Genomic DNA, 24598 nt, shown 5'->3' with positions numbered 1-24598 from the left:
ACTAATGTCATTTGATAAAATTTAGAAATTTGAAAATAGTTGATATTATGAATTTTGTAAAATATTTTAGATAATTTTCGAATGCATGTAGTTGATGTACGAGTAATATATTGTAAAGTACCCAAAATCTTTACATGTATTTTTTAATTTATTTTTGTTTACTATAAAATAAGGAAGTGATATTCAAACTGCTTAGAAAAAAATAAAAACAGATAACGTCGGCATCACACCACAATTACAGGAAATTTTCCTATACGGAAATAACTAAGTAAGAGATTGCAGAAGGAGGCTCTTCGCCACAACCAGGAAGCACCTAAATCCCGGAAAGGGGTTGTGCTGGTTGAGGACGGAGACTAGACTCAGGGAGTTGTAATTAAGATTGGAGAGTGGAAGGACATCGTTTGGAGTTGAACTGAGCTAAACTACCTGTGAGTACTGCATCTATTTGCGATGTTAGATAACCATAATGGTTCTGTGCCATTACGATGTAGTAGATTTCTATAGTTAAGACCATTTCGAATCCTAATAGCTTGTGGTGTGATGTCGAAAATATCCAAAAGTAATTGATTATTTCACTTCTTATTCTAAGGTGATTAGTTAAATTCATCCTTGAGTTGTCTAAATACACGGTGTTACAAATTTCAGATGAGCTACGCTCTACCCCCAAGTATAAAAGGTTTCTAAGATACTAAATCATTCCAGTTAGAAATTTGTAGCACACGTTATGTGGTGTGCTGCCGACGTTATCTGTTTTTATTTTTTTTTAAAGCAGTTTGAATATCACTTCCTTATTTTATAGTAAACAAAAATAAATTAAAAAATACATGTAAAGATTTTGGGTACTTTACAATATACTTTTTTGTAGTGATTAATTGTGTAAGACTTTCTACGAGTTTTTCAGGTTGTACCTTTAGAAACTCGACATCTCAAACTTTTATTTCGTTTAAAGAATATTGTTGTATTCGATAAAGTTTGTTTTCTTAGAAAGTTAGAATTGCTATTTCACATTTTTTGTTAACCAGAAGAGCCCATCTCTATCTATGTTGAAATGCCTTAGCCAAGGGCTCCCATGTTGTGGTTTCCAAGGGAGGCAAGTATAAGCGACTTTTCAAATATAGTTTCAAATTTTCCTGTAACTAATGTAAAAATTCTATTGGGTTTTCAATATTCGCAAGTACAATTTCCTCTTAGGGGAGCAAGCGCCCCACCTTGCCACCCCTTCCTGATGGGCGCCCTTGGCCTTAGCTATGACTGAGACTGTATTTCCTGAACATCTAATTTTCAGATTACTCCGATTACAGTACATTTACTTCTAATTTTCTATAGAGTTAGTTGTTTCTTGAATTGTAGAGTTTCTAGTGACTTACCCCTTCATAGTAGCTTTCAAGAGCAGAAACATTTTTGTACCATTCCGGATAACCAATTAAATAATTCATATAACCAGCCTTATCCTGGGCGTAAGATTTAGTCTCTTGATCCATCCAATCATTTTCCTCTAGAAGTTCTCTGAAACTTTGTCTTATATTAAGTACCATGGATTCTGCCTGGAAAACAGAGGAAAATTTTAATTTAACAAATTCTTTCCTGAATTATATCAATAGCTGGGAAGCATTCAATAATAATTACCGGATCTTCTTAAACACAAAATGATGAGTGTCTTCATGCGACATAGTGCAATATCGCTCAGGTTATAAGACGGTTTACAGCTATCAAGATGTAGGAAAGTGTGAAGATGTAATTATCCACTATAATTCGTAACTATTAAATCGGATATGCTTCTGGAAGGTTAACACACTGTAGCAAATTTTTGAGATGATGTCAGTATACAGTTTATCACAGAACTTCCATTATATCATGTATCGAACAACTGACGTCGTTAATTCAAATATAGGCGGACGTAAATGGAAATTCTACAGAGGCGAATTCTGTATGTTGGATGCAATTACCAGTTATAGCCCGGTCAGTTAAGGTCTTGAAAAATGAAAAAAATCTTATAGTTCTGGAAATTGCCTTAAAATGTCCTTTGGGGATTCCATTTAAACATACTAAAAAGTCCCGGTGGTGGTGGGGGGTCAGGAACCTGCCGCCATATTGGATTTTAGGTCCCATTTGCCAGTTTTTATTGAATATCTCGAATCCTATCAGCATTTGTGTACCATAAGGAAAATTCACATTCGTAAGCAGGATATTTTAGTTCCAGAGCTTGAAACAGTTTCTAAATAGCTTTATTATTACATTTGAGTGATATTTTAATGGTGGTATAGTTGAAATAACGAGAAGGGAAGGAGAAAAGCGAAATCATGTAGGATGCAGAGAACAATGGCTTTCACACCTGATTGACGCAAATGGAATGATAAAAGAGATATATTTGCTTAGTAATTGTTTTGATAATTTATTTATCAGTAACCAAAATAATACAATGAAATAAAGCGGAGACAAAGAGATTTAAGTTGCAAAAACTTATTCAGTTTCATAAACATAAAGTTACACATTAAATGTAGATATTGTATTAAGTAAATATGTTCACTGCGTTACATGCAATAAGCAGTGTTTCTGTCAGACGAATGGTGGTAGGCTTCACTAGACGTCGTCGTCAGAAGACTCGTCCTCATCTGGTGACGACAGTGATCTGTTAATACACACATCAGAGCACTGTGAACAGGCATTAGTGCACATTGCACCAGCTTTTCAGCAGTGACATCTCCGTCCACATCTAGTCTTGCATGAGCAGAATATCATATCTAAAATGTTGTCTGGAGCGGCAGAATCCAAGGTGCGGATGGGTTCCAGTGTGGATGATACTGTGGTCCATCCCCAACTCTTGGGATCAAGGTCTGTTCCCAGCCATATTTGGATCTGGTGATACACCCGAAAACAATGTTGGCCAGCTGAACTCTCAGTGGGAGGGAATGAGGCCAAGTCAGGCTTGATTTTTCGTACCGATCGCTGGAACCAGGTGCACCTGAAGGCGTTTAGACATGTCTCGCTGAGGGGAACTCCATAAAAAGCAAGAAATATTTTCTGCCCAACTTCAGTGAGAACTTCCGGTGTGGTGTGAGGGTGGTAAACTTTTGCTGGGATGTCATGAAGGTGTTGATTTTTTTGGAAAACTTTGACGATCTTAATCTTCCCTTGATTGTATATAGCCGATATACTATCGCAGCCACTAAAAGCATGCACAAACAATATGCTCTCTTTAAGAAACGAGGGTTCTCATTGTTTTGAGGATAATTTTTTTGGTTCTACTTTCAATTTTCCGGGTTTATAAAAATAAATTTTATTTTCAAGTGGAGTTAGAGCAACTAGTAACACCAAGAGGTCCACATCCTCCCACACCACAACAACGTTCTGAAAATTTGACAAATTTTCCAAAAGCTGTTTGAACTATTAGGAGGTGAGCATCCCCATCACTCTGGAAAACCTCGAATCCATTTTGACGGAGCTTAGGAACCAGAGACGCAATCGGCCCTGCTTTATTCTTTGCATTCGTTAGGAACTGATCCTGTTTTATAGTGAGAGGGAGGTTGTCCTCTGCTCTGACGTCTATAAAATGTTTTAGACGTGCCCTTCTGCTTTGCTCTGCAGTTTCTGTATGGTTGGAAGCATCTTCGTAACCGTCAAACACTATGGTACACCAGTTTCCAAAGTGATTCCTGACGTACTTTATATAAGAATCGTAAATTCCAGCATAGTTAGTAGCTTCATTCCACTTCACTCGATGTAATAAAAAGCCTCCGTCCAGTACCACAAAGCTCTGAAGCAAGTCAATGTTGTTTCCCAAAGGTGTAAAAACATCGTAGAGGAAGGATTTAGTTGTTTTCTCATTCCACCGTTCTCAAAAAGAGATAAGGGATATGGAGCCAGTTCGTATTTGAAGCAGTCAGCCAAATCCTCATCAGTTTGCTTGACAATCGCAATCCGTTGAAAAATAAGGAGGGGATTTACAACAATGTTGTAAGTTTTTTGTTTTTACTACACAGATAATTGATGCCAAAGACATGACTATCTTTCCTGGCAAGTTTCACAGCTCCAAAAGTTTTGCCTACCAACTTTCCAAGACATACCTCACCTACTTGTACTGCTTTGTACCAGTTGATTGATTCATTGCCAACTACCCCAGTTGCAATAGACATGATTTTTGAATTTCAAGTAAAGGGAGGGTGATCTTTCAACAATTCAATCAGTTTCTGTACATCTGAAGCATCACGAGAAAGTCTTGAATCTCGGAAGTCGACGTGTTGTTCTCCTGATGTAAAATCAAGACCAGCAAAATTTTCTAATGATTGACAAATCTTGTGAGTGGGCACAATTTCTTGAACATTTTTAGTTAACGTGCTCCTCTCGAGACAGTTTTTGTGACAGCTGCAACATGTCCTGCAAGTACAAGTGACTTGACTTGGCGTACTGTGTGTGACCGCTGGCATGAAATATTGGTATCATCTGGGCTACACTACGAAGATGATTCTCCCAGTTCCCAGATCGTTCAGCATGTACATACTCTTTCATGAGAGAAACCATTCGAAAGTACTATATCCACGATGTTGCAGTGAGCTATTAGTAAGTATAACGTTTAACTCTTTACTAAATGTAGATACAAGGTGTTTAATTTGTGGATCTTCATTCATCCTGGATACGGTGGGTGTTTCACTTAGAAAATCTGACAGGAAATTCTTGATGTACTCCTTTTTATCATCCGGAACATCCATGCGATCCAACACTAGATGGGCTTAGCTTGTCTGAACCAGAAAATGAACCCGAATAGCTCTTGCATACGCATGCACTAACAGCATTTTGTCTACTGCGTGTGAAGCGTATATTGTGCAGAGTAACTCCCTAAGACCACTGCCAGCCATTATTTCACCGATGCTACCCAGAAAAGACAAGAGCAAGTGGAACCCTCCTAGCCTCACAATTACTTTTGACAAGTCTGAGTCGTGAGCAGTTGAGACCATTATCTCGCGAGCCTTTATGTACAATGGCTGATCGAAGGTGATGATACATGTATCCTGGTTCAGTGATTTATGGCCATTTTGATCACAGTAAGGATTGTGTCACATTTTGATGGTGGAGCTTTCACAAACGTTAATGGTACAACCTCACTTTTTTCACTGTTCACCGATGCGTTGGCTGCATTCATAAAAGATTTCCATCCTGGTATTGGCAGTTTTGCAACGAGCCACAAAACGTCAGCAGCTTCAATCTTCATAAGCTCCTTAGAACAAGGGAGAGCACTAGTAAAATCTGAAATTGCAATGTTTTTTTAGACCAGGCTGACGGTGTTCATAATTTGCAATCGGCACTAAGTGCCTTGCGCCAGTTTCTGAAACAGATGGTTTAGTTGTCAACTTCTTTATTTCTCCGATGCATTGTAGATGGGAACCTGGGGCTATGCACTTGTTTCCTACCATGCTGTGAAAGGTGTTGTGCCCGTCAATAGTTGCAACGTTAAAGTCTGCGTTATCGAACATAAATTGCACAAATGTGTCAGGCGAAATTGTGCTTGGGGAATGGGAAATCGCTGAAACTTCGTGCATCGTCATAAAATGAACATAAACCCAATTTGTGCAGCAAACATACCAGGTTTTTGGAAACATGCTTCCTGTAAAGGAATAATCCCAAAGCATCTTGAAGAGGTGAACCGATGATTCGAGGCCGTACACCTTTCATAATAGCATGAGCTATAGATGTCGTCTTTATTTTGGCTCTTCCTTTGCTCTCTGCAGTTCGTTTTTTCCTCGACAACAAATGCTCTAGAAAAGACAGTAAAGCATTTTACTCACAGCAGTACAAGCATTTACGTTTGTAGTCAAATGCACGTTGAGTCGACCTCAAAAGGGTAGATTGAGCTCTTGATGTTGGTGGCTCAACAACCTTCTTTATTGCTGATTTTATAGATGTCTTCCTGATGTAAGTTTTCTTGCAGGAGGCGTGCATGACCAAACTAGTAAGTCCTTCAAGTTCTTTCACTCATCCATCCTTTCTTAATAAACTACACTCTATCAAACCATTTAGTCCTTTTATACCAACTTCCATTTCATCACATCCTTTTCTAACTTCTTCTCCACAAACAAAACACTTCACATTGCTTGTTACTTCCATTTCGTATCCTACATTGTTCAGCAGACGAATAGAAGTCACAGCATTTAATCGTCCAGTTTGTTCACGTCAAAAAAGGTTGTTCAGTCTGCAGCATGAGCAGGTCAGATCTCACAGTATTTTAGTGTGTCCCGTCACTATCTCTTTTAGACGAATAGAAGTCATAGCTTCTAATGTCCAGTCTATTCACCGCGAGAAAAGTTATTCAGTCTGCAGTCGTGAGCAGCGTAGATCACAGAGTGTTTCAGTGTGCGAACTTTCTTTTTTTAAAAAAAAAAAAGAAAAAGAAAGAAAGAAAGAAAAATAAATTGCCGTTACCTTCTTGCACATCACTTTCATGAGCAGGAACGTCGCTACGTAAAAAATAGGGATGGGATCATAACCGTAACTAGAGGGGGACCAGGGTAGGCTAGGCCCTCCCCAAGAACAAAGCTGGCCCTCCAGAGATTTTTTTTACTGAACGAAAATAATGTGACAAATTTACCTCTATTTACTCATAACCATTTTAGTGGTGTAAAAGGTACTACCAATTTCCAGAACTTAGGGACCATGGCAACCCCAGAAACATATTCAAGTTACGCTAATGGGCGAGATAAGCGTAAATTGAACATATTTTAGGTCTGAAACTGGAATATCCTGCTTACAGATGCGAGTTTTCCTTATGGTACACAAATGCTGATAGGATTCGTGATATTCAGTAAAAACTGGCAAATGGGACCTAAAATTCAAGATGGCGGCAGGTTTCCAACCCCCACCACTGGGGATTTTTAGTATGTTTAAATGGAATCCCCAAAGGACATTTTAAGGCAATTTCCAGAACTATAGTTTTTTTTTTCATTTTTCAGGCCACTTTTGGTTCTAAAGCGACTGGGCTATTAAATGAGGAAAATGGAAGCCTCAATATTTGAATGAAATAAAGATAAATGTCTCCTGAATAACGTATCAATAAATACGAATTAAAAAGTTAGGAGCTGCGATTACATTCTATATGTATAAACAGTGGCGTATTTACGATTTTGTTTCGGGAGGGACTTTGCTAACTTTCGGGGGGAGCTTTGCCTGGAAATGTGAAAATTCTGCAAGATATTTTATTTACTTTACTATACTAAGTAAGATTTCGGGGGGGGGGCTTAAGCCCGGAAGCCACCCCCTAAATACGCCACTGTGTATAAATGTTTCAAATAATATAATTATAGGTAACGAGTCTTCAATAATACATACATAATCACAACATTTGATTTCAAAATTATCTCATGTGAACAACACAATCTAATCTAAACATACCAACGTGCATTAGCCTGTATATGATGAGTACGCTCCTATATAAAGTACATCTTATTTTTGGACACCCTCGTTGTATGTCAATAATAATGTAAAATTGTTCAATATTAAGAATTTGTTTCTGTGACAATATAACTTTCTTTATCTATTAAGCTATAGATTTGGTAAATTGTCATTTAAATATATAGAAGAAACTTAAATATCATTGTAAAGAACGTACCTCATGCTTAGAATTTTCATCAAACAAGTAGTGTACATATTTATATCCAATAGCGAAGCCCAGCAAGTTGTTCATTTGTCCAACGCAAGATTCCCACCTACAGGAGAGAAAGAAAAAGCGGTGTTTGTGCGTTGTTCAATATATACTGTATTTCAGTTGATAAAATTGCTAACAGAACATTATAGTTTTGATGCAGTGTAATATAATAAGAAACTTTTAGTTCTTCACAGTCAACAGAATCCATCTGATCTTGATTTAAAGTTTTCACGGAAGTAGACTTTTTCTTATTTAGTAAGCATGTGAAATATTTTCCTGTACAGATTTTTGGTTCCAGAGTTATTAGCCATCAAAATATTGAGTTTGGATTCAGTCAAATTTGTGCAAAATGATAATGATAATAATAAAAAAAATTTAAAAGACACTACCTACTAAGTTCTTTAGAATTCATTCCATCTTTTGACCAAACTTGGCATTGAAGTAGACGTTGATGTGCTAAGTACACATGTGAAATAGTTTCTTCTACAGATCTTTGCTTCCTGACTTATGGACCATGAATTTGCGACTTGGATTTAAATGAAATTTTCGCCAAAAAAAAACTCACTAATTGCCAATTATGTATATTAATCAAAATACAGTGCTTTTCAACCAGTATGTCACACAGTTTCATATGGTGTGTCATGAAATATTAGAATTTAATGTACTAATTACAATTAGAATGAATTTTTGAGACAGACTGTGCTAGTCAACAACGCTTCCAACACCAGCAAGTAAGTTCATTACTAGGGCCACGATGGCTCAGTGGTAGAGCATTCACCTTTGGTGCTTGGGGTTTCTGGCTCGATCCCAGTTCGCGCCAAATTAACAAACACCATGTGCTTGAGTTTCCACGGGGTTCTCCCGTTTCCTCCCACTTTCTTCATTCCACCATTTCATTCTTTTCTCATCATCATCGTCTCCTTTAGCATAGCCGGCATAATCGTGGGACGTAAAACTCAAAGATTTTATTTTATTTCATTTTAAAGTTCATTATTACATAAAGTCACTATTTCATAAACATTTGTGGTCTTATACTATTACCAGTGTGTATGCAACGGGATTTTTGGAGTTTAAACCCCCTTGAGCAAGATATTACGAAAAAATAAACATTTACTATGTTAAAATTTACTGTATTAAAATATACAGTGGAGAATCGTTAATTCGAACTTGGAAAATTGGAATAAAAATTTATTCCTTTTGAAAACGGTATTGGAAACAATGGTAAAAGATACTGGGTAAATCAAACTTTTGATCCTCGTGTTTGAATAATTCGAAGTACAAGAAATTTTTAGTGTTAGGGAGATCACAACAGAAGAACGGATTTGCAACTTGTTATCTGTTACGCAGAGACAGCTGTAGAGGAAGAATGAAAAAGCTCAAGACAAGAGGGACGTTGCAGAAAATAAAAAATTAAAAAAACAGCATGTGTTAACCTCATCCCTCAAAGCTTCCGAAATATTTGAAAATTTCAGACCTATTGAATGCAAACCAAGTGTTACTATTTCACTGTTATAACGCATTTAACCAGTAAATAAAATTGAAGTTTTTGTTTGCCGTGTACTTAAAAATAATCAAAATCAAACTAAACCAAGATCACCAATAAATAAAATTGAAGTTTTTGTTGGCCGTGTACTTAAAAACAATCAAAATCAAACTAAACGAAGATCACCAATAAATAAAATTGAAGTTTTTGTTGGCAGTGTATCTAAAAACAATCAAAATCAAACTAAACCAAGATCACCAATAAATAAAATTGAAGTTTTTGTTGGTCGTGTACCTAAAAAGCAATCAAAATCAAACTAAACCAAGATCACGAACTTATTTAAGTCAGATCAGATTATTAAGGTTGTCACTTGTATATGTAATACTGTACTTGAGTGTATTTTTCATGGTACACTCATGTACAAAATTATTGTCGCATGTCTATAAACATGTTGATCTAGGAATAAAATTTGATAAAGAATTCCCCAGGTACTTTTTACAATGTTAGTATGCGTATAATCGGCAAAGACATATATGTGGCAAATTTCTTGTCAAAAGAGCAGTAAATAAGAACAATAAAACGAAAATAAAACTTTATTGTCCATTTAGCAACATTTTGTTTCACTCATTCTAATTTTCTTATTTACAATTCTTTTCCTATGAAATTTACCACAAATATACATTTCCCGATTATACACATAGTATCAGTATTAAAAGTACCCTGCAAGATCATTATCAAAGTATATTCTTACAAGAAGACAGTTATAGATATGCGACAATAACTTTGCACATGATTGTACATGTGACTTAAAATATGTGCGAGTAAATGTTTGTTTGCTTGAGGTATTGCGTCACCCAAAATAATATGCTCTCTTAAAAGTAAAATCTACTGCATGCTATTATTTTTTCATTGTAGATATACTGTAGTAGTTTTGTTCGCTTGATTTTTAGATAGTGAACAATGCATATTTTTTTTTTTAGATAATTTGAACTTCTTTTGTGTTCCCTTGGATTTTGAATTAAAACGACTCCGCTGTATATACAAAAACCATGCGTGCCCTAAAAGGATATGAGATAAAGTACTTGAGCCCTTCCTTGATGAAACTCTGCGTACGCCACTGACTATTATATTTTATATTATTTTAATTTTAAAATATCAAACATGTGTGTTGTGTTGTCGGTGGCATATAGAGCTAATAAAGTGTGTTTATCAGTCAAAAATGGTTGGAAACCACTGGTCTAATAGTCTCTATAGGCTATTTCCAGTTACGATAAGAATTTGTTAAAATCAATCAAGGACATAACTTTTTGCATAACCGGGAAAGTTGCTAACTCTTCCATAACCTTATTAACCAACTAAACACAACGTAAAAAAAAGTTCTGCTTAGTTTACCGAGTTTAATATTTGTTTTAAACACTTTAACCAAATTGTATATAAGTACATGTGCAAAAGTACTGTAAGTTTAACCCTTTACCGCATGTCGTGCTATATATGGCACATACCCCTTTTTTCACTTTAGCTTTTGTGTATTTATCAAAGGCACCAAATGACTGTTTTGTCTGCTGTGTGAGATATTGACGTGTATGAATAAGAGATTTTGGTGTCATCTGGCAGGTTCTTTGTGAGTTGTAAATGTGTCATATATGGCATTTACTTATTTCTCGTCGGAATTAAATGAAAAATCTAAAATTCAAGTTTTCAAGTTTCCATATGATGATATCCAATACTGATTTTTTTTTTTTTTTTCGCTAAAAGAAAAGAATCATGCAGAAAGGGGTTGAGTAAATGTCCGTACGTTCCTAGCAAATAGCAATGTGCATTTGTGAAATAGACATAAATAATCTGTTATGTTTTGTTAAGCTCTTAGACAGTCCTGGAATTTGGAAAAGGGTTACAGAGAACCTCAAATATAATGCTGAGGTACAATTTATATTTTATGTTAAACTTATATGTTTTACTGTTGTATACATGAAACATAATAAACCTAAGTTTCACTGTTCAAGGGAAATATATTATTGCCATCTGTTTTCAACAAACACTGCAAATAGCTAATATAATCATCATTATTTATTGAAACAGAAACATTAAGATACAGATGAGATGGTGATGTAAATCCAACTATTTTATTAACCTTGCACTGTAAAACAGCATTTAAAGACTTTTAGTACAGATGTTGAGGGGAAAATATTGTATATCAAGTGTGTGTTTATAAAATGTGCTTTGCGTATCCAAAAGCGTCTACAGTTCGAAAACAAAGTGATGACATGTACATTTTGCACATTTTGTACAGTCCGCAGCAAAAAGAAACCCTGCAACATGAGCATGTAAGTTTATCGCGAAACTACGCCTAACAGTGCAAAAATCAACATAACGTCTAAGTGGTACGAATCACACCAGGAGAAACCTCGTCGTCCTCCCCCTGCACATTTATTTTGGAGCAAAAGTCTTCATCGTTTCACAATAAACTTACATGCTTATATTGCAGGTTTTTTTTTTTTTTTTTTTTTTTTTTTTGCTGCAGACTGTACATACTTCTAGGACATACTTGGATAACACAGTATCTACAAGGAGTGAATAAATTTGTCATTTAGGGGTATTCAAAGAGTGTCGATAATGTGTACAGTGTCCTACTGTGTCTAAAAGTTGTTTCTGTATTTTTTGCAGTGTGGAAATATGCTTTGGTGGAATATTCATTTGACTACACTAAAAAATAATAGTAAAACACCATTGAAACACTTTTAGTTGTAGCCATCGAGGGAAAAATTGATGAAATAGTGTTTGTAAAGTACGGTTCGTTTGTCCAAAAGTGTCCATTTTCCGAAAACAGTACATAGTGTGACATATAGAAGTTAAAACACTTCTCGGCAAACAGTTCGAAAACAAAGTGATGACATATTTTGCAAATGGATCTGAGACATACTTGGACAACATAGTATCTAAGAGGGATGAATATGTGTCATCTGGAGGTGTTCAAAGAGTGTCGGTAATGTGTACAGTGTCCTACTGTGTCTAAAAGCAGTTTCTGTATTTTTTGCAGTGTGGTACTTAATAAGAGCTAAGTAGAAGTTTCGTATAGAAAAAAACTTTTAAACTTAGAATGAGCAGTAAGTTTTAATTGCGTTTATAAGTGAGTAGTAACTAAACTAAATTGGAATGTAAACTTAAGAGGCCGTATCACTGCGAAATTAAAATACCGCTAATTTTACAGTAACATCTTCAAATAGATAAAAAATAATCAAAAAGTGGAACAAGATCGCCCTAGACAATATTATTTTGCATTAGGGACCGTTAGCACGAGTCACTTAGTAGCTTTCCCTTTGCAGCCATTTAGAAACGCGAAAATAAATCCCGATTTTCTAAATAGCTGGAAATCGAAAGCAGATAAGTGACTCATGATAACGGTCCCTCATACAAAATAATATTGTCTAGGACGATCTTGTTCCACATTTCAATTATCTTAATTATCTTTTATCTATTTGAAGATATCACACAATTACTGTAAAATTAGCGGTACTTTAATTTCGCCGTGATGGGGCCTCTTAATACATATGAAAATAATAAAAATGAAGTTACACTCATAAACAGAAAGCACGTCCACATGTGTGCACATGCTCTTGATATTGCAAATTGCTACTGTTGTCCAGGCCCGTATTTAGGTAAGTGCTATTCTGTGCTCGAGCACAGGGCGGCAGAATTTAGGGGCGGTAAAATTTTGATATTCTTTTTAAGATTCACAATCAAGTAATATTTAAAACTAGCAACCCGCAGAGTTCCGCACAAGCGCGAAAAAATATGTTAATGTGTCTAATTCGCTCTGATTAAAGTAGTTACTAATTAGCTAGCTTATCTGATTATTTTTTAAAATGTCATCCTCTCCCAGCCCACCCCAAGGGGGTGAGAATGAACTTGATCACCATGAAAACTTATACCGTTAAACTCAGCAACCTCAAAAACTATGACTTCAACATTAATATCTGTCGTTTTCGATCACTTTTAAAATTTCTTCCGTCCCTGTGGAGTGGAGTATGATCTAGAAGATGAATTGGATTAAAACTGTCACTATTCATCTCAGCGACCCCAGAAAACTATGAATTCAACTCTAATATCGGTCGTTTTCAAGGGGGCCGGAAAATTATTTAGAGCACAGGGGCGCACAATATAAAAATACGAGCCTGCTGCTGTCTAAAGTCTATCAAACAAGATTAATAAAACAATTAATACAAACCATCGTGCAGGTTGCTTGGCTCCGGTTAATACTTTTCTAAAATCTTCAGCAAAATCTTTCAGTCTACTGGTTGAGTCCCTTACAAACAGTTTTGCCAGCGTCCAATGCAAATAGTTCACTGAAATACATGAATGTTAACCTCAGCTTTAGTAGTAGTAGTAGTAGTAGTAGCAATAGTAGTAGTAGTAGAAAAAGAAGAAGAAAAGGAAGAAGAAGAAGTAGGAGGAGAAGAACAAGAAGAAAATTTGATGTAGACTCCTCACATTCTTGTTAGACAATTGTTAGGCCAGTAGTTCATTTTCTACTACTTGACAATAGTGAGCCCTTTTAAACTAGATATATATTCTTGAGCCGCGTAATTGATTGCAGAATAAAAGAACAATTCTCGCTATGTATTGCCAAACAAAACTGTTTCAAACAGTTTGGAGCTTTATTCAAATATAATTAGCCATTTTCAAACAATTAAACTAACTTGAAACCAGATGAAAAATTTAGATATACCCTATATTTTTCTAGTTTCTCGTCAATATTACTTATTGATTATCTGTCCGTCGATGGATGAAATTGTGTAACGGCTAACAAGTACTGGTTTAGGGATTCCAAAATTGATATCAATCACATAACTCGAAACATTAATTAAATAGATCCTCCGTCCATTTTATTAGGACTACGCCTTTGCGTGTTATGAGACTGCACACGATAACCATTGAACCGAAGCGAATTTTTAAATTCTGTTTTCTGTAATATTATATAGATGGAGCGATTACTTCGCACGAGTTCGTTAGTGAAGTCAATCCGCTAACATCTTAAGGGATAACGGAAAAATATAACGGTGGCTATCTTTAGGCCTTCCTCATACCCAATACATGAAAACGAATTTTTAAATTCTTTTTTTCTTTTGCAATAGATAACTAGAGCAATTATCTCGACTAAGCTTGTTATTGGAGTCAATCAGATAACGGGTAACGGTGACTTCTATGTGTCTGTTATTTCGGCACGATAACTTTTGAACGAAGGCAAATATTTTATCATGGTTTCGGCAATAGATAATTTCAGGAATTATTTTGGCCAAGTTCGTTAATGGAATCAATTCATTAATATTGTCACGGGTAACGGTGGCTTACCTCCATCTGTTACTCCACATAATAACTTTCGAACGAAAGCGAATTTTTTTAAAAAAAATCTTTTTGCACTAGTTAACTAGAGCAATTATCTCGGCCAAGCTTGTTATTGGAGTCAGTCAGACAACGGGTTACGGTGACTTATATATCTGTTATTCCGCACGAAAACTCTTGAACGAAGGTGATATTTTAAATTATGGTTTCGGCAATAAATAGCTATTTAATGGAGTCAACTCGTTAATATTGTCCCGAGTAACGATGATTTAAGTGTATCCGTTATATTCCCAGACGGTAACTATTGAACAAAATCGAATTTTGCCTTTTTTGCAATAGATAACTAAAGCAATTTCTTGGCCAAGCTTGTTATTGACGTCAATCAGTTAACGGATAGCGGTGACTTATGTAGTCTGTTATTCCGCACGATAACTATTGAACGAAGGTGAATTTATTATAGTTTTGGTAATAGACAGCTACAGTAATTATTTCCACCGAGTTCGTTAATGGATTAAATCCGTTAATATTGTCACGGGTAACGGTGACATACGTCCATCTGTTACTCCACACGATAACGTTTGAACGAAACTAAATTTTGCAATTTTTTGCAATAGATAACTAGAGCAATTATCTCGAGCAAGCTTGTTATTGGAGTCAATCAGATAACGGGTAAGAGTGATTTATGTGTCTATTATTCCGCACGATAACTCTTGAACGAAGGTGATTTTTTAAAATTATGGTTTTCGCAATAGATAGCTACAGCAATTACAATGTTTCGGTCAAGTTCGTTAGTAGAGTCAATCCGTTAATATTGTTTTGGGTAACGATGACTTACGTGCATCTGTTATTCCACACGATAACTTTCCTACCAAAGTAAATTTTGGCATCTTTTTGCACTAAATAACTAGAGCAGTTATCTCGGCCAAGCTTGTTATTATTGGAGTCAATCCGTTAACAACTTCACAGATAACGTTGGCTTAAACAGTGGTTATTTATACCCCATTTTCTATAATTGAAACAAAGGTGTCTAATTCTGGAATGCTAGAAATTCCACATCGTGCCATTAGATGGCTGCAAACGTCTTCCCGCAGTTAACATCTACCAGACGAAACTGAAACTTTTTTAAAATTGTCTTTAGCAGAGCTTATTTCATCAGCATTCATTACTCTCTAATTGTAAACATTAGAAACTTGGAATCTTAAAAAAAAAATACCATATAAGACATATATACTTACCTAATGTTTTCACTGACGTGTTATCTAATAAGGTGATAAGATCGCGTATAAATTTCACTTCTCGTAACACAATTATTTCTTCTTCAGATATTTGTATTCCGGTTCTAGAAAATACCCTGTTCAGGAATGTTTTCCACTCGATCTGGAAGGAATAAAATAAACAAATAAACGGTGATTAGGAGAAAGTACTGTAAGGCTTAAGAGCTTTCCATAAATATACCAACTTTTTAAAAAAATAATAAATAACTTATAAATAATACGTAAATGATAACAAAAAATATTAAATATGCCAGATAATATTTGCTAATTGCTATTAAGTAAACCAGTAACGGATTAAAGATCAAAAGTTTTGGTGAGAGTGTGTGATATCGTAATTGCTGATGTCTTTTTTTTAACGATATGAGATGTCTCATACAATAGTAATACTCTATAGTCATGCCTCATTTCAACGGATAAAACAAGGATATTAGCGGACTAATAGTGACAGTTGTGCAAGAGCTCCAGCACTAAAGAATTCATTTCGTAACAAATTTCACAATTATCCAGAAGTTCCAACGCTAATGATCTCATTTCATAACGGATTTCGTTACTGTCCGGAAGTTCCAACACTAAGGACTTCATTTCGTAACTGAATTCGTTGCTGACCGGAAGTTCCAACACTAAGGACTTCATTTCATAACGAACTTTGCAATTATCCAGAAGTTCCAACTCTAAGGACTTCATTTCGTAATGGACTTCGCAAAATTTTCGGATCGCTATGCAAATACTGCAATAAATCAATATAAATACTACACTGACTATAAATCGACACTTCCACTGATCTGTTATGAGTAGGTGTGGGATGGGGATTCTGCGCCACCTCATCATTTCCAATAACAATCTAGCACACCATCAATATTAATAGCGCACTCCTAATAACAATAGCGCATCCCCCTACCTCCAAATAACTTCTAAACTATCCCTAATAATTTCTACCGCACTCCTTATTTCCCAAATAACTTCTATCACATCTCAAATAACTTCTATCTTACTCATAATAACTTCTAATGCATTCTATCACTAAATCTAGTTACAAAAAATCATTAAATCTAGTTATAATCGGTTTTGACTTTAAAAATCATTAAATCTAGTTCAAAAAAATCACTAAATCTAGTTATAAAAACAAAAAATCACTAAATCTGGTTACAAAAATCTGGTTATAACCGGTTTTGAATTCAAAAATTACTAAATTTGGTTACAAAATCTGGTTATAACCGGTTTTGAATTCAAAAATCACTAAATTTGGTTACAAAATATGGTTATAACCGGTTTTGAATTCAAAAATCACTAAATTTGGTTACAAAAAATCATTAAATCTAGTTACAAAATAAAAAAATCACTAAATCTAACAACATTTAACAAGAATGAACAATTGCATTTTAAACTCTGATACATACTCTTTTAAATGCCGTTTGAATTATCAAAATCGGATAAAAAATAACGAATTTAGCATTTTGCCGCCTGTATTTATACAACCCAACACAGCACAGAAGGTTTGTCCACACACACATTTACAATTCAGTTTGCTTGAGAGAAGGAATAGCATATATGTACATGAGATTTACGATCATTCTCCTTCTTTCTTTCTTTCTTAGCATGGGAACGTGACTTGCTTACATCATCATACACTCATCCACACTCACATTCTCTTCAGTCAACCGGAGCAGCAACAACATTTTTTCTTTCTTTTTAGTAATCAAGCGGTATATGGAAGTGTAGTAATAACAAAACCAAAACTGTCACGTCACGTTAGATAGTCACGTTATGCAGTTACAATTTTCTCTCTCTTCACAGTCGAAAAATTTTTAAACTTTTTTAAACTTCTTAGATGTAACGTGATGATTTTTACTTTCACGTGACAAACAGGGTTGGAAACTAATTCTTTTTAACATATTTTTCCAGAATTGTTAAAATTACGAATTAAGCTCTGAAATTATTACGAATGAACTAGTACCAAATAAGGTAAACATGATAATTTTTTGGAAACGATAACCAACCCTGACATCGATGGCGGCTCATAAGGGAAAATATCTCCAGATCGTTATAACTTCGTTGTTTATTAACCGATTTTCAAAATTCAAACGGCAAATGAATACTAATAACACAACCAATTTTCTGAAATGCATAAATGGTTGCATAACCCAAAGGATACTTTTCCCTTTTTCAATATCTCCATAAAATTTCAACAAATCGAAAAAATAAAAATACTACCATAAGTAAAATAAAATTTTAAGACTTTTTTAAAGAATAACATTTTCCCGAAAACTCAAAAATAAACCCGTAAAAAATTCCCGAAATTTTGAACTTGCTATAAAATCGTCAAATATTAACCGATTTTCAAAATTCAAACGGTAAATGGTTTCTATTTTCTTATAATTTTTTCTAACGCGTTACTGGTTGTCTATGTCTAAGGATAAAATTATAAAAAATCAAAAATCTTCACTATGTAAGAATGTATTAAGGAAATGTAAACAGGACATAAATACTAGACTACAAAACAATTATTTTCATGCATTACTGGTTGCCTATGTCTAAGGATAAAATTACAAAAACAACTTTTATGACTTAAAAATATAAATTTACCTAAAACTAAACTATACATAAAAGTTAATTAAATTTACCTAAAACTAAACTATACATAAAAGTTAATTAAATTTACCTAAAACTAAACTATACATAAAAGTTAATTAAATATGACCTAAAACTAAACTAAACTATACATAAAAGTTAATTAAATATGACCTAAAACTAAACTAAACTAAACTATACATAAAAGTTAATTAAATATGACATGAAACTAAACTACACATAAATACATAAAAGTTAATTAAATATGACCTAAAATTAAACTACACTATATATAAAAGTTAATTAAATTTTACCTAAACTAAACTATACATAAAAGTTAATTAAATATGACCTAAAACTAAACTATACATAAAGGTTAATTAAATATGACTTAAAACTAAACTACACATAAATACATTTTAACTATATCTTATAATGCCCCCAAGCTAATGTACTTACACCACCCTCTAATATATATCTTTTATCATCATTCGAATCTAAAGCTAATTTATTTACAGCTATGGTATACACATCATGCTTACAACTTCGAATTAGATTTATATTTTTATATGTTTTCACATCATTGAATAGGGTTTGTTTATAATCATCAAATTGTAACTCTTTTGCTACTACACATTTTGTTATTCCTTTTGCTTTCTTCTCCTCTTTATTTTCAACTTTAAAGGCATACATTTTCGACCTTAACCCAATAAATTCTGTCATTATTTTACCATTGTTTTCATCCTTCATCTTTCCTAATACTTTTTTGTTTACTAATGGTATTCCATATTGATTATCCTTTCCATAATCACTTGTATCAAATAAATCAATCATTTCATTTAAGTCTTTGTAGAAGTCATCTGTCCCAATTTCATATATAAAACTATCGGTATCCGTATAACATAAGTTTATATCAATATCATATTTAGGTTTCATAATGTTGTAATGGAAGTCATACATTAATAGTTTTGATAAATCTAACACACTCATACCAACATATATAGGTTTGTTGAAGGTCAATTTTTCTTTTTTCATATGTATCGCACACAAATCTTCAGTAAATATTGTTCTATAATCAAAGTTCGGTTTCGCTATTAACTTTTCCACCCTCATTGGATCACATTCTAAAGTAATTGATGGCCTCTTTCTAATGTTTTCCATTGTTTTACCAAATACACTATTATTCATTAACTTGTAAAAATCTTTCTCGAAATTATTCTTAGCTTGTGTTCTCATATTTGTATTTAGATCAATATATTCCTTTAACCAGTTTGATTGCTTGAACTCTAATACTCGGTGAATTTTCTTTAATATCATTCCAAGTGACATATATAATTTTAAATTTCTATAGTGAATAACATATCTTTCTTTATTGTAAAGTGTTGTTAATAATTTTGATTGTTTCGATCCTGGTGGGCACATATTTTCTGGAGCTAATGGTAGATCTGTATGTTTATCATGTAAGTATTCTGGATATTCTAAATCAACTTCTAATATGTAACCAGTTTCTGAATTATCTGGAATATTCATTATGTTTATGTAAGGTTGAACCCATTTAAAGTCTTTGTAAGGCATGTATTGACTCATTGCCCATCCATATAAATTATTTGCATCTAGATAAGCTAAATACTTTGAAGGTTCGTCTTTGTTATAACTTTTCATATACTTATTATTTGCTTTTACATACCTCTTACTACATTGTGAAATTCCACCTCTTATACCTTTTTCAATCATTAATATTTTGTCATAGTCAGTTAACATTTCTAGTTCGATTTTAGTCACCTTTAACATTGAATCCCACGATAAACCAGGAGCAGTGAAATACCAAGCAGGATCTAAACCATATGCCTTTAAACACACATCTCTAAAATTTTCAAATACATCGGCTAATATCAATACATCTGTCCTGTTATAAAGTTCTGTATATTCACCTAGATTTTTAATATTGAATGACTTCCAAACATTTTTCGCATGCTCATAATCTTCATCACTGATGTGGGTGTTAGTAAGTTTATTAAAGAACATTTCTTTTGAAGGTAGTTTTGTTTCTTCTAATCTTTCAATTGAGTCAATATAATCATATGGGTACACACCTTTTTTAATTACTAAATCTAATAAATCATAAGTGAAATACTTTGACGTTTCTCTATATTGTTCTTTTGTAAGGTTATTTGCTAGTTCTGCTAAACCCCTTGACATAAACCTAAATGAATCTAGAAATCGTAAATTAATTCCATTCTTTTTATCAACCTTCACATATTTCGAGTATGTTATATATTTTTCTTCATTGTTTGCAATTAGTTTTATTTCATTCTTATCATAAGCAAGTTCTTTAACAAATAGGTGAGTATCATAACCACTTAAATTGTGAATAAATACTGGAATGAAATTAGGATTTCGATAGCTTAAGTTACAATAACTGTGAGCTGCACCTCTAAACTTTCCAGTTAAATGATCATGATCTCTTACTTTTGCTTTATTTATATTTATATTTTTCAAACATTTACCTAATTCATGTTTCCATTCTTCTAATTTTTCAACCATGCTATCATTATTTTTAGCGAATTTTATTTTCTTATTTAACACATTTATTTGTTTTTCAATTGCGGGTGGTAAATCATTCAAGTTTTTCTCACATATATGACAACTATTGGAATTATTATATAACTCTTCCTCATCTTTAGTTAGGTTATTCATTTCAACTCTTTTGTTATATATTTTCTTTATTTCTATTGCTTCTTGTTTTAACTTCTCCACAAACACCTTTGCAGCATCTAAACCAATATAACTAACAGGACTTTTATACACACCATTTGAGTATTTAATATAATAACAGAAACTCATTGGTAAATGCTTTTGATACTTCACAGTTTTAGAACAATTATGGTCTACTTCCATTTTACATAACAAGCATTCAAAATCGGCATATATCGCAAATGGTACCCTCAATGATCTATTATAATTTTGAAATTGTATTTGATTGTTATATGGCTTTGGAAGTTCTATTCTAACAGATTCATGCTCCTTACAATATAGTTCATGTTCTTGTAATTGTATCTCATTTCTAAAATGTCTTGTTAAACACCTATCACAAAAGTATAATTTTTCCTTATGCTTTGTTACTTGACTTCTTATTAATCTTGATAAATCCTTTATCCAACAAAAGTGATCATTATTTTCATCTTTTACATATAATAAATTGATGTGTTTATCCTGCTTATTTTTTGTGATTTGAAGTGGGTATATATTATATTCATCATCATAGGTATACACGTTAATGGATATGTTACTTCTTTTTTCAAACTTTACTATATCTTTTAATTGTACAGGAAATTCAATACCCTTACAATATTTCTCTTGTAATTCATCCACAGTTTCTGTATAGTTTGAAGGCCGTTGAGGATGTGATTGGTGATCTATAGGTTTTAAATAACATGCAATAGAATATAAGAAACATTTATTATCTTTATTTTGAACATTAATCACTGCTTTTTTATCTTTAATTGGTTTAGGAAGGTCAATATAGGAAGAAGCTCGTAATGGTACATATTTATTTAATCTGATTTCTAAATATTTAATTTGATGTAATGACCATCCTGAACCTCTTCCTTGAAATTCCTCCATCTCTCTACATAGTTTTTGTTTAGCATTGGTTATATATTCATCTAAGTCAGTTGATTGTAATATTCTTTCATTCATAGTTTTAAAATTGCGTTCTTGTACTTCTTTATCTTTAATATAATCACAAATGAATACAAGGTTGACTTTTAATGGATGGTGCTTTAATTCTTCCTTGATTTTGTTAATAACTACTTTCCCACTTATATTTAAAAACTTCACTGGATCTTTATATCCTCCTATGTTTTCGATTGTGATAGTTTGTAATCGTTTCTGTATTGCTGTTTCCTTTGTTTGTACTTTAATTGGTATTCGTTGTGGTTTGCATTCTTCAAAAACATCTTGTTTAAATGGAAATATGTTTCTAATTTGTGATCTGTTCTGTTCATCTTCATATTTTTTAATACGGTCAATAAGTTCAGCCTTTCTTAATTTAGAATAACCTTTTATTCCTTTCCTTTTACAATGGTTTTTTAATTCATCAACTTTCATTGTGTATATAACTTTCAATTCATCTGGTTCATTTTGATATTGTTCGATTTTTTTGATTAATTCACTCTTATTTAAAGAACTATAGTTACGGATTTTTTGACTTTACATATTTGTTTTAGTTTTGTAATTGACATCTCTTTCATCTCCTCACCAGTAAAATTAACATTATTCATACTCATTTTATATGGAAAAACACTGTATCATAATTTTATATTCACTAAATTTTTAAATTCATTTTCATAATATTTTTATACCAACATTAGCAACTTATTTTTCTAATACAGCTATTAATGTCGACATAAAAAAATGATACAGTGTTTTTCCATATAATAACACACCTTATATGAAAAAACACTGTATCGTTTTTTATATTCACCAGATTTTTAAATTCATTTTCATAATATTTTTCATGTTTAAACAAATTAAATTACATTACAACATTTATAATATTATATTATTTTTATTTATTTAATTATTATGCAAATTATTAAACCCTAACCATTTAATAAACTCTAATTATTTAATTATTATGCAAATTATTTATTTAATTATTAATGCAAATTATTTATTTAATTATTATGCAAATTATTAAACCCTAACCATTTAATAAACCCTAATTATTTAATTATTATGTAAATTATTAAACCCTAACCATTTAATAAACCCTAATTATTTAATAAACACTTTATTACATTTTATGAAATAACATTTATAATATTATATTACTTATTATACAAATTATTAAATCCTAACCATTTAATAAACACTTTATTACCTTTTATGAAATAACCATAAAAGATAAAATTTATAATATTATATTACTTATTATGCAAATTATTAAACCATAACCATTTAATAAACCCTAATTATTTAATAAACAATTTATACCTTTAATGAAATAACATTTATAATATTATATTACTTTTATTTATTTAATTATTATACAAATTATTAAATCCTAACCATTTAATAAACCCTAATTATTTAATAAACACTATTACATTTTATGAAATAATCATAAAAGATAACATTTATAATATTATATTACTTTTATTTATTTAATTATTATACAAATTATTAAACCCTAACTATTTAATAAACCCTAACCATTTAATAAACAATTTATACCTTTTATGAAATAATCATAAAAGATAACATTTATAATATTATATTACTTTTATTTATTTAATTATTATGTAAATTATTAAACCCTAACCATTTAATAAACTATTTATACCTTTTATGAAATAATCATAAAATATAATATTTATAATATTACATTACTTTTATCTATCCAACTATTATGTGAATCATCAAACCCTAACCATTTAACAAACACTTTATTACCTTTCTTTCTCAATATTTTTTCAACCAAATACTCATCCTTATATTTAGTTTTCAATAATTCTGGTTCATAAAATCTTCCTCTAACTTCTTCATTGTTTAAATCTTTAATTTTATATGTTGGTGGATTAGATGGTATAACCTCATTAATAACAAACACTTCTGTTGACCAATTTGGTGTATAACCTTTTTCAAACAAACCTTTAATTTTACTTATACGAACATAATCACCAATCTTATACTTTAACTTAACAGACTTATATTCTTTCTTATACACTTTTTTCAATATCACATGCTCATTTTTCTTATTCACTTCTACAGGTTTCATGCCTATTGTTCTATGTACTTTGTTATTATATTCATCAACCAAACCTTGCAATATTTTTAACCACTTATAATTACCTTGAACAGTAAATTTCTTCCACATATTTTGTTTAAGTGTTTTGTTAAATCTTTCAACAACAGAAGCTTTTTTACCACTATATGTTGAGTAATGATTGATATTGTTTTTTCCCATCAAATCTTCAAATTCTTTATTATAAAACTCTTTACCTTGATCAGTTTGTAAATTATTAGGTTTTCTTACTTTTAACACTGATTCAAATGCTTCTGTAACATTCTTACCACTCTTATCTTTAACAGGAACAGCAAATGCATATTTTGAAAACACATCTATAATCGTTAGCAAATACTTATAACCTTTATTTAATTTTGAAACACCTTTTAACACACCACTATCCATTTCCACAAGATCAGCTTGCCATAAATCATCTATACCTTTAACAATAACACTTAACCTAGGATAATTTTTTCTAGATGGTTTATGAATTTCTTCTATAATATCTT

At 32.4% G+C, this 24598-nt stretch overlaps 1 protein-coding gene across 1 annotated transcript in view; it reads right to left on the bottom strand.

Annotated features, from left to right (window-relative positions):
• Positions 1 to 24598, bottom strand: part of LOC145671463 (neprilysin-like) — a 98337-nt gene that overhangs the window by 31101 nt on the left and 42638 nt on the right. Inside the window, exons 9-11 of the mRNA XM_081740654.1 lie at positions 15692 to 15833; positions 5578 to 5750; positions 1368 to 1544 (exon numbers count right to left, since the gene is read on the bottom strand). Coding sequence (XP_081596780.1) covers positions 1368 to 1544; positions 5578 to 5750; positions 15692 to 15833 — 492 coding nt within the window. The remainder of the gene's footprint in view (positions 1 to 1367; positions 1545 to 5577; positions 5751 to 15691; positions 15834 to 24598) is intronic.

Source organism: Thermobia domestica, chromosome 15 (assembly GCF_964235325.1).
Source record: "Thermobia domestica chromosome 15, izTheDome1.hap1.1, whole genome shotgun sequence".
NCBI classification, from domain to species: domain Eukaryota; kingdom Metazoa; phylum Arthropoda; class Insecta; order Zygentoma; family Lepismatidae; genus Thermobia; species Thermobia domestica.
This window is presented reverse-complemented; position numbering and strand designations above follow the sequence as displayed.